Source organism: Monodon monoceros, unplaced genomic scaffold (genome assembly GCF_005190385.1).
Source record: "Monodon monoceros isolate NGI ecotype Baffin Bay Population unplaced genomic scaffold, NGI_Narwhal_1 Super_Scaffold_1, whole genome shotgun sequence".
Lineage (NCBI taxonomy): Eukaryota > Metazoa > Chordata > Mammalia > Artiodactyla > Monodontidae > Monodon > Monodon monoceros.
Window position 1 is genome coordinate 48,498,841 of NW_021703765.1, and position 12,193 is coordinate 48,511,033.

Below are 12,193 nucleotides of genomic sequence, written 5' to 3' on the forward strand. Positions count from 1 at the left end.
TAGGTGCACAGCTCCCAAACCCCCTTACCTGCCCTCAAGTAAGGGCCAGTCTTCCTACAAGCCCTTTCCCAGAGAGTGCTGAAAATTATTCTTTTTCCCTTAAGAAACAGCACCTCAAAATGTAATTTAACTTGAAAAAAATATATAGTAAAGTGAATGAGTGCAGGTCAAAGCAAAGACATGGTAGCAGGTATCTGGTGGCTTTCATCAGGGAAACGGGGCTCCCTGGGCCTTGGATCTAGAGGAAGGAAGCCTCCCTGTCAGTCATGTCCATTCCACCGGAGCAGGGTTCACAGCACACGGCCACAGCCTGAGTGGCCCTCCCAGCATCCACCACAAACTCACTACCAGCCCTAGTGACCTATCACTAGTAATATTTCAGATCCCTCCCTGGAAATGTTGTGAGGATTAAATGTGATGATTTCTACAAGAGCTTCATACAGTGTCAAGTGACACGTTCAAATACAAATATTCACATTCATACATATGTACACACATTCATATACACATTTCAAGTGCGTGATTATTATTAAAACCTTTAACTACAAAGGATGCATATTTTGTTACTGTTTGCCTCCTGTATTCTGAAAACCACAGCCCTTATTAAGGGTCCTGAATTCTTGGTTTTAAATAGATTCTTTTAAAGACGTGCAGAGGGACTTCCCTGGTGGCACAGCGGTTAGGAATCTGCCTGCCAACGCAGGGAACACGGGTTCGAGCTCTGGTCCAGGAAGACCCCACATGCCGTGGAGCAACTAAGCCCGTGCACCACAACTGCTGAGCCTGCGTGCCACAACTACTGAAGCCCACGCACCTAGGGCCCGTGCTCCGCAACAAGAGAAGCCACCGCAATGAGAAGCCCGCGCACCACAATGAAGAGTAGCCCCCGCTCCCTGCAGCTAGAGAAAGCCCGTGCTCAGCAACAAAGACCCAACACAGCCAAAAATAAGTAGTATAAATAAAAAAATAAAAAAAGAGACATGCAGAACCCTGCCTGAGGGCATTTTGTAGATGCTTCCTGTGGACCTCAGGAAGGGTTTGAATAGGGAAAATCACCCACTAATCCCCCTCCCTACTCCAAGCCTCCAAACCCAGATTCAGCCTTCTTGGGGTCCAAGAAGATTCAGCCTCACTCAGCCTTCCTGGGGCAGCTCTCTGGAAGCAGACCCAGCACCTCAGACTGCCTCTGTTCTACCTCCAGAATGACTGTTAGAGTCTGCAGGCCACCCAAGGTCCCCAATTGTCTCTCTCACACAAAGCAGAAGGTTCTAGAACTATGTAGTCACTGGGGAGAGGAGAATCCTTGAAGGCATAAATGTGTGCTATCATTGGTTGCTGGACCGTTGTTCAGGAGCATCCTCACATCCTTACCCAGCTTCCCCCCAAAATGCAGAGCTTCCTGGGTCCCCCAGTCTGAGGGCAGTTGGCTAAGAGCTAGACTGTGAGGATACCTTCCTAAGACCCTAAGCTGCTCCCTGCCTCCACACCTGCAGAAAGAGGTGCTGTAACCCTCAGGTTTGGGCACAAAATCTCCCAGCCTTCTGCTGAAACCGGAAGTTGGCAAAAGGGGCACAGGTGGCTTTCGGCACCAGTAATTACTTAATGGCACGGCAGCCCGCACACATCAACTGAGACAGGCTGGAAGCTGGGGCAGGTGGTGACGGCTGCCGCATTTGCTGCAGCTGAACTGAGGTCTTTCTGGACATCTAACAGAGACATCCTAGGTCCTTATTTCTGGGATACCAGGTAACCACCAGGCAAAGTGGAAAACCCCAGTCTAAAGCCTCTCATTGCAAATGCTCAGTCCTTGGAGTTCAAGGCGGATACAGGAAACTAACCCGTGATGTGCAAGAGAAAGGCAAGACTTTTAAACAGATAACTTAACAGAGGTGCTTTCTTTCGATACCAGCATCCAATTCTAACTGCATATGCTACTGATATAGCCCTTCGATCAGCAAGTTGTTTGTTGTCTTGTGATTTTTTAAGCATTCAGCCTCCACCCCCCCCCCCAAGAAACGCCTTAAGAGAATTGTGGCATTAACAACAACTGCCAAGGAAACTGGAAGACTAAGCACTCAGGTTATGGCAGGTTAAGCAAAGAAGGAATTAATTTCAAAGCCATCTGCATTGACGTGTAAAAATACCCATTTAAAACCATACATTTTAAGTGATGTAAAATTAAATTAGGATAAAATTAAACTGAAAACTGATTTAATGAAAGATTAGCTCTTTCTTGTTAGCACTGATTATGGGATACACTTAATTATGCAAAAGGTTTTTAATAGATGCCTTGGAGCCGTTTGTTCTAGGTGCTGAGTTTAAAAGCAAGTTGGGCTAATAGCCTTCCACCCCCGCAGTTCCCAAAACACTTCAGCAGCATTACTGGTACATTCATTTCACAGAATCGGGGAGCTGGAAAGGACAGAGATCAGCTGATCTGCCCCTCCCATTTTACAGGTGGGAAAACCGAGGCCCCAGAGTAGGTAAATGAATTTCCAAAGCCACATAACCAGTTGGTAGAAGAATCAGGCCAAGAATTCAAGTCCCCTGACTCCCAAACTAATGCCCCTTCTGCTATTTTTATTTCTTAGGAACAAGTAAGTTTCTAAGTAAATATCAGAATTCTTTATTGAAGTATAGTTGATTTACAGCTTTGTGTTAATTTCTGGTGTACAGTAAAGTGATTCAGTTACATATATATACATAAATATATATATATATATATATATATCCTTTTCCATTATGGTTTATTACAGAATATTGAATACAGTTCCTTGTGCTATACAATAGGACCTTGTTGTTTATTTTATAATAGTAGTTTGTATCTGCTAATCCCAAACTCCTAATTTATCCTTCCCCCGCCCCCTTTCCCTTTGGTAACCATAAATTTGTTTTGTATATCTGTGACTTTGCTTCTGCAGTAAATATCAGAAATTTTTCAATTAAAAAAAAGTCCATTAGGGAAAATAAGGACTTCTTAAACTGCCAACTCCCTTGGTTTCAGACTTACTTTTTAAACTTTATATTTACACAAGATTTGTTGAAAATTAAGTATAGCATTCTGTAAGTAAGGGTTGGATGAAGTTACAGTTAAGGCAGATAAGCCATTTTTACTCTGCCCATTTGTGCTATCACAGGACTGAGGGGTAGAGGACCAGCCTGGGCAGATTCTGAAAGGAGGGTACAGGGGTGATGGGGCCCATGACCAGGAACACAGCGCCCAGCTCCTTCTCTGGTCCCCCTTTACCACCTGGAATCCCCGAGGTGACATTTTAGAGCCTGTGACCTTTTTTTAACCTGGTTTCCTTGGTCACAGCTACCATATTGCTCGAACGACCACGGCCCCTCGCATCCTCTCCAAACTCCAGGGCCTTTGCAGTTCTGTTCATTGATTGGCATCAACTGTACTCAAATGCCAAAGCCACTAGGTGCCACCTGAGAACGTTTCTCCCTGACGCTCGCTGATTACTTTGGGCCACTTAACAAAGACTGACAGAAGAACACTTGTACCCAGGCCACGTGGATCACACAGCCACACACCATCAGCCTTAGATGGTCCCAGAGGGTATGTGTGTTTTCAAAAAGACTTCAAAAGTGGAAATCGGACTGTCTGGCCCTGACTTTCTCTTTGGAATGATGTCGGTGATGAGATTCACAGTCACTGATGCTTCCAATCAGATCCCAGGCCTAGCCTGTCTATGCTCCACCCTTTATCCAGGTGGTCTGTGGACAAGACCCGTGACCTGGGGGTGAAACTCCAGGCAGGGAAGGAGCCCGCTCCAGGGGGAGACGCCTCCCTCCACCTCAGCATCCTCCCAGGCTCAAAGGGAGGAGCCGGGGACTCCCAATCCCTGGCCAGCAGCCAAAGCATGCATGAAGGGTGCAGATGGGGGTTCCCGTAGGAGCTGGTGCGAGGGCATGAGAGCACACCCCCCCCCTCGGCTCTGCCCCTGCCAGGCATTCCCTGTAAAGCCACAGCGTCCCACAAGGTCCCGTCTTGCCTCAGCTCCTCCTGCACAGCCAGCTCAGCTGGGGCTGCGGTGAGGGCTGCAGGGGACGCAGTGTGTGTCTCCTGAACTCCAGGAGGGCCAGGTGGACCGAGGTGCAGATTAGAGGAAGGAGAGCTGCCAGTCAGAGGCCCGGCACAGCTCAGCAACTGCTGTCACCGAGAAAAAGATGCTTCGAAAGCACTTTTCTAATCCGGAGGGAGAAATGGAATGCTTTCAGCCCCAAGGGAGCACTCACAGCTGACCTACCTGAGTTTCCCAGCACCTGGCTTTGGAGGAACATCGCGGCACCTGCTAATGAAGTCGGGGACTGTGATTACTGTGTCCCCGCGCCTGAGAAAGCCGGGGCAAGTGACGTGCTCTTCTTCATTAAGCAGCAATTTTCAAGAGGAACAGGTAACCGCACCTGAATTCACATGCAAACTGGGCTATTGTGATACATAATTGGGATTTCATAGTGTTCTAGTTCTAATGTTCCAAAGGGCTGGGGTTTCCAAACAGAGTCTGGGGATCTGATTGTCATTTTTAGAATTTAATTCTGTAGATCAAAAACTAAAAAAAAAATTCAAACTTTGGCCGCCACCTTGTATTGCAGGCCATTCACACACACATAAATGCAACCCGAAAACTCACCTCCGTAGAGGAGCGTTCTCCTCAATATCTTCCAGGGTCTCCAAGGACGATCTCTGGGAGATGAGGCGACGTCTGCAGAGGGAGGGAAAAAAAATCTAGGAGTTAAAACTGCATTGTGAAATGGATCAGGCATTTCTATAAAGCTAAAACTGTTCTAAAAAAATAAAGTCCACTAAGAAAAAAATCAGGCAAAAGGTGTTTTAAGAGGCTGCCATACTCCCAGCCTGTACCCTGAATGCCAAGCCCATCTTGCCTTGCTGAATCCTGAGCTTTCTCCCTGGTTGTAGGGCTGCTCTGGTGATTGGGGAAGTGATGGATACTTTTTATGTTGCCTAAAACCAAAAAAAGATAAGGTGCCTCTGACAGTGTATAACTTTGGTACTGTGTGCACTTTTTCTAAAGCATTAGATAGTACTGTTAAGTATTCAGATATCAGTGGTCTGAACCAGCTTTAGCTGATAAATATTAAACATTAAAACTGTACTAAATAAAATCTCAAAATCATTAGGAGGCAAGAAAAAACTTATGGTCTCTGGGCCATAATTTCGAAAGCAACTAGAAACAAGGCAGACATTATTCCCCTGGGAGAATTTCTCTGAGGCCAGTGAGAATTTATATCAGGGCGTGATTAGGCAAAACACAAACTCTTTCCATCTGCTAAAGAACTGCAAACCACCTGCCCAAACCTCCTCAATCTAGTTTCTTTCGTCAGACTGAAATAAGAATGGGTCCTAGTTAATTGAGAATATCTGGTACAGGGACCAGGCGGGATGGTGGTTGGTAATTTTATAGCAAATCCGTGTGAACAAGGGCCATCACTTCATAGTAAATGATTTGGCGGAAGGGTGGTGTGGACAGAAAAATATCTGATTGGGTCTTTACCTTGGAAAAAAATGGGACTAAAATTAGAAGACTATGTCTATTTTGTGTTCATTTGATAATATTTAGGTTAAGAACATGCAATTATAACCATGTTCTAATTTGTTCTAAAGAATAAAAAAATGAAACAAATGTTTTTTGCTTTGTTCTGTGTGTACTTTTTCTGACCAACCACACTGATACCTTTTCGCTTCGTGTTTTATTTTTAATAATCAGAAGGGTCATTTTTGCAAACCATTCGAGGGCTTCATCAATTTTCTCAGAGCCTGTCTTCATGTTTTGACAGTCAAATCCTTTTTAAAACACTCAGCACACACCTCCCTGCTTCTCTCTCCAGTGAGCCTCGTTTGTCCACATGTGAGACCCAGGAGCTCTCCAACGTCACCTTCACTGTCTTCATGACACACTGACCTTCTGCAAGATCTGCAGTTTACTCTGTAATTAACTTATGCTAAACTTCCATTTCTGTAATATGGTATTGTTAGAGTTCCAGCAGTCAGTCAAACCAGGGAGACACTGGTCTTACCTGATGGGGTGGGGAACTGATTTTATAGGTGGGGATTTGAGAGGTGGCCAATTCATGAGTAAGTAGGACTCGCCTGTGCAGCCCCCTAAGTCCAGGGACTCGGCACGCCAGGACCCCTGTGACAACACCTGGCAGCTGTGGCTTTTAAGGAAGTGTCCAGGCCATCGTGAGGCACAGCCCCCTAGGTGTCAGGTCTGGCTGGGACGGAGTCCCAGGCTGGGACGGGGACAAACCCCCAGTTAGTCACACTCCCACCCAGTGTAGCTCTCAGATATAGGTGTCCCCATGCTCCCCATCCAAGGGACGGTATGATGCTACATGTGTGCTGGGTCAGACAGACTCAGATTTCCGTTCTGGAGTCTGGAGGCTCTGGGACCTTAGAAAACTCCTTAATCCTTGAGCCTCAGTTTCCTCACCTATGACACGGGAAGTAAGAGTAAGTAAGAAACAAAGAGACATGAAGTCCTTGGCGCAGGACAGTTAATGACCAGGAGCTCCTGGGATTTTGATTGTTACTCCAGTTTCCTCCACTGGGGCTGCAGCCTGACCTGATGCCTTCCCCGCTCAAACGACTGGGGTCAGCCTGGCTGTCCCAGCTCTGGCCGCTCCTCCAACCCCTGCCAGTGGCGAGGTCACTCCCAAATGCCTTGTGCCCGAGCCAACCTGTGACACGTGCTCCTTCCACCCCTACACCCCCTTCAAAGCAGAACTAACTTGGTGTCACCTTCGCTGAGGCACTGGCCACCTATAAAATTAGAGCCCCAGGCCTCCGTGCACCGTTCTTACTTAATACCAATGTCTCCTCTGCAGCTGTGATTAAAATGATATTTACGCTGTTTATCTGTGGATAATGTTCTGAGTTTCGTTTTCCATTTTTTTTTTCTTTTTTTGGCTGCACCATGCAGCATGTGGGATCTTAACTCCCCGACCAGGGATCAAACCCTCAGCCCCTGCAGTGGAAGCGTGGAGTCATAACCACTGGACTGTCAGGGAAGTCCCTCTTCTGAGTTTTTAAATCAAAAGTGAAATATTAATTTAAGTATGCACCCCTAAATTGTCATTAGACATAACATAGTCACAGGCAGAAATAAATGTATGGGTTTCAGATCCTGAAAATCCCAACAAATCCTGTCAAACTTTGAGCCTTCCTCTGCAGGCGAATGCAGAGGCACCTGTCACCTCTGCATTTTCAGGTGACAGGTAAACAGACATTTAACATTTGGCTCAATCTGCAACCGAGGTGACTGCAGCAACTGTGCAGCTTCAAGCTCTCCCTTCCTTCAATTATCGTATCAGAGGTCCCCCAGGAAGCTCTGTGGTTGGATCCTTGGGCAGTGAAGATACACCCAAGGCCGCAGCAAAGGCCAGGCAGGCGCATCCTTTTCTGCCCACCCACCTGACCAAGCCTGGCCTGCTGGGACCACAAAGCTGATCCCGGCTTAATTCTTGTCCTTAAGGAGCTCATATTCAAGGGGGAATCCATGGGACCACCAGCAGGGAATTCCATTAACAACCCCTCAAGCTCCTCTGGCATTTGAGGCTGTCTCCCTTTCCCACCCCAAGAAGAGCATGGCCAGCCCTCCAGCTGAAAATGTGTCCAAATGAACCCACGGAGGACACATGAGGCCCTGCCAGGCGCCCTGGGGCCCACAGGCTCCCGTCCAACATTCAAACCAGGGGGTTCACCCTAGAAAACTAGGTCAATTCATAAAAGCACACAATCTGACAATTCCCCCATCTAAAACCCACATCCGGCAATTCCTATGCTGGAAAAGACAGATGCTATTTGGAAAATAATCAAATTAGAATACATCTTTCTATATATTTATAAGGATTTATTTTCTAAAAGCCAGTACATTTGATATTCTCTTCATGAGTTGAACAGATATAGATTCTCTCCCTCTCACACACACAGAGGCACTTAAGGTCTGGATTCCTTAGAGGGAAAAAAATTCAAAACCCAAATGCCCACCTGTTCCTTTAAATTTAGCAGATGTGTGCTTCCCTTCTTCATGAACAGAACTAAGCAATATATTCTTTGAGATGCACATATAGAGCTTGGAAAGAACTACCACGGATCATTGTAAAGAAACTGTCATATGGTACCAGAAAAACGAAGATGCGATGCCTGCCCTTCCTGCCACGAGGGCCTGCCCTGTGGTGGTAGCTTATCTCTGCCCCTGCCACCCTGCTAAATCCTTCCAAGCTGTGTAGTAACCTTTCCCCTTACCTTCTATCTTCAGAAAGCCCACAGTGGAAGGGAGGGCTAAGGGCAGGTGGCCCACCTTCACTAGGCACTTTTCACCCCGTTATCTGCCTCATAAACCAAGTCCATTACTGTGCAGACTCCTTACCATTGGGCACAGTTAACAAGCACAGGTCTTTGAATATTTTAATGACTGGTGAGGAATACTTAGACTTGGGCCAAAACAGCATGCCCCCTTATTAACCAAGAAAACATTCAGTAAGAGCCCAAGTGTTATACGTCGAAATCACTAAATGAAAGATTGAGTCCTCAGAATTCAGGGTTCCCCATCATGTCTGACAATTATAATTTGGGCCCCTCCATACTGGCCACCAACACTTCTGAGGCCGATGTGGTTCACATTCAACACTCATATGTAAGTCAGCCTCCCTAAAGGCCCCAGACTCAGTTTAGAATACTACCCTTTGAATGTTGGACTCTGCCTAGGCAAGGAAATTCTAATCCATGACAAGGCTGCCTATCTGGATATACCTACTTGGACCAAATGAATCCGCTTATCATTAGGGCTAATGGTTGATTATGGTGTAAGTCACCGAGCGGTCCTGGGACCCAGGGCTGGTCACAGTGGGAATTATAGCAGCAGAGCCTCACCAGAGTGGACTCTGGGCTCACTAATGTCCCTGCTGACCAGCGAGGCTGGGGCAGGGTCATCCTAGCTCCAGCTGGGCCCAGGGTTTAGGACGGTGATTTAGGACCAAGCTGGGATAAAGAAGGTGACCCCCAGCCTCAGCATTGGTGTCAAACAAGTAGGTCGAGTTGGATCAATGTTCTCCACCCAGGGAACATTAATAATCTCTGGGGGAAAAACACAAGCTTTGGGAGCAAGAAGGGACCCTGACCATCTGGGCCAACCATTCCTACCCTCACAAAAAGGCAATTTAGCTGTGTGGTTCCCCCCATGGATGGAGTCCCCTTCCTGGCTGTCAGGCCGCTGGAGGGCAGGGTTACCTCTTCACAGACGTGAGGGAATGAGGGCCTCACGGATCCCTCAGTTACACAGGGGATGGGCCAGCTGAGGTCATAATTACTTCAGATCTGTTCCAACAGTTATTATGACCAAAAAAAACCCAAACAAACAAAACCTCCAATCATAAAAATAACTTATAGCCACGAGACACCCACAGACTTGTAATTTTTTTTTTTTTTTTTTTTTTTGCTGTACGCGGGCCTCTCACTGTTGTGGCCTCTCCCATCGCGGAACACAGGCTCCGGACGCACAGGCTCAGTGGCCATGGCTCACGGGCCCAGTCGCTCCGCGGCATGTGGAATCTTCCCAGACCGGGACACAAACCCGCGTCCCCTGCATCGTCAGGCGGACTCCCAGCCACTGCGCCACCAGGGAAGCCCCCGGACTTGTAATTTATTTGCTGTGTTACTTGGGTCCTCCTCCCACTGACCACGTCACCTCCCTCCCCCAGACAAAACTGACCACTCCAGCGAGTGAGCTGCTCAGGCTCTCCTCACCTGCATAGCCCCAGGGATGGAAGATGCTCAGTAAACAGCAGGGGCTCAATCAGGGCCGGTTGAATAAACTAATGAAGTCCACCATCTGCCGGTGGCTGTTTGGGATTTTCCCAGAGAGCACCAGACCTTCCACTCAATGCTTTTCTATACACAATTATTACTGGCTCTTCTCTATTCAATACACAAGGTCCCAATCTGATCACCAGGAGCCCAGAAATCATCCTCAGAAAGCTTCCCATTGTCTCACTACAGCGAGAAGAGGGAGGCAGAAGACCCTCATCCTGCAGGGCTGGGGTGATTGGGTGGGCAGAAGGGCCAGGGCCCCCAGCACAGCTCAGCAGTTCACAGGCAGAAGGCATGATCCGTTTAAAATGGATTTCTTCTGTTTGAGTTTACTAAACATTCATCTTTCCAAATGGATTTTCCCCCCCTGCTTTTGTGACTATAAGAGTACTATGTTCCACTGTTTACAAAAAAAATTCAAATTAGGAAACGTATAAAGTAGAAACTGAGGAAATGACCTGCAAACCCCAGGGCCCAAAGAGCACCTTCTAAGAGTTTAGTGTATGTCCTTTTTGACTTGTTCCTATTTCCACATCAACTTATAAATGTGTGTGTGTGTGTGTGTGTGTGTGTGTGTGTCTGTGATTGAAACTATGAAAAAGACAAGAAGAATTTGCTTTTTTAAAACCAAAGGCAACAAGGAAGAGCAACCCGCCATGGGGTGAAGCTGGAACCTGGCTCCACTGTTGGTGACATGTGCAGTGTCTGAGCAAGATATAAGGATGGCATCTCAGAGAGACAGCTGCCAAGAGAGAATCCGGCGTCCTTCCCAGGCTGGGAAGCAGCCCCCGGGGCTGGGTACCCTGTTCTCTGGCTCTGGACCAGCAAATGAGGAGCAGTGAGCACAGAGGGGCTGTGCTTGATTGCTTGCAACACCAGCTAGGAAGAAGGGGATCGAGGACCACCGGTAGGATTAGGGCTCCAAGCGCACCGCCGAGGCTTGGCCTGATGCCCGCAGGTCCAGCAGCCTTCCCCATGCTGCGGTGCAGATGCGGGAGTGGTGGCCCGAGATCTTTCTGGGGGCTGGAGGACTATCTCACTACCTCAGGTAAAAGAGGTACTGCAGGCAAGGAATCAGGGCTGGACAGCAAGCAGTCCCACTTCAACCTAGAGACCACGGGAGTCTTCATCCCTCAGCCTCCTTTTCTGACTCAGAGTCACAAAGCTTCCAAGGTCCCAATCAGGGCCCAGCAAGAAAAGGTGTGAGGGTCACTAACCTAGAAAGCAGAGCTAGCCTTTTGAGCAGTTAGGAAATCCCTTTGCAAAATGTCATAAGATCCCATCCCCTGGTTCGTATATCTCACGTACGAGGGGAAGCTCACTACTTCAAGAAGCCCTAAAGAGAAGAACCACTATGTATCTAAGAATCGTACTTTCACTGATACAGCTTTTGTGAAAATTCTCGTTTTCAAATACCAGGCTTCAAAGTCAAATGCTAACATCCCCACTGTTCTTTCCTTCATTTCTCTAACGCAGCTTCAAGTTGTTGAGGTCACAGCACCAGGAGTTTGATCTCCAGATTCAGCAACTAAGTTGTGATAACTCTGGTCATGATATGGCAAATTTTAAAGCCAGGATTCCAGATGCTCCTGTAGCAGAAGTCAAATCAGATTGTGCTCCTTGAAGAAGCAAACTGTTTTGCACCAATACATATGTGTTCACAGATGAGAAGGAAAAGTCAGCTGTCCCCTCTCAACAGAAGCTACAGTCTGAAAGCAAAAACGGCCTTGGCTTCAGCCTGAAGGTGTGTTTGTTAGGTGCATGCTCGGTTCTGCTTTCCATGATCTAAAGCTTCATCCAGCAGCAAAGGTGCTGAAACTGAGTGAGGCCCTACCTTGCTCACCTGGCAACGGCTGGTTGATAGACTGTGGAAGAAATCCCAGAGGAGAGCTGTGGAATCTGACATAGCAGTGGCGCACTGGCTGGGCCAGGCCACCAGGCTGGGGTGACTGCAGAGCACCATGCCTGGACCAGTCAGGTCCTGCAATGCCACTGAGCAAAGAGCACACGGCTGATTTGCTTGTGCAGGAAAAAAACCCTCTCCCTGTGGCAGCATATGTGTCTAAAGGCAGATCCATACGCAGAATACGGATGGACACAATTCACACACCCCCAGCGGTCATGGAATTTTCCTTGTAAAGGAAGGAAAATAGATCATCTTTAAGAAAAGAAGGGCTGCGTGGATCAAGAAACAGACAAAATGCTAGGAAACTGATTTTGAATCTGGCTATATTTTAGAGTCTCTAGCTGATAATCAGGCACAGAATCGCCAAGAATTGCCAATCAGCTTGTTCAAATAAGATCTGTTTCTACATTAAAAAATATCCAGCCATTTATTTCCTATTTTTGCAAACA

General features: G+C 47.3%; 1 protein-coding gene across 2 annotated transcripts in view; it reads right to left on the reverse strand.

Moving 5' to 3' along the window:
• The window catches only part of CABLES1 (Cdk5 and Abl enzyme substrate 1), a 106,035-nt gene that overhangs the window by 60,437 nt on the left and 33,405 nt on the right, over positions 1–12,193 (reverse strand). For both annotated transcript variants that reach the window (XM_029222161.1, XM_029222172.1), the window contains exon 2: positions 4,641–4,712. In XM_029222161.1, the coding sequence (XP_029077994.1) occupies positions 4,641–4,712 (72 nt within the window). The remainder of the gene's footprint in view (positions 1–4,640; positions 4,713–12,193) is intronic.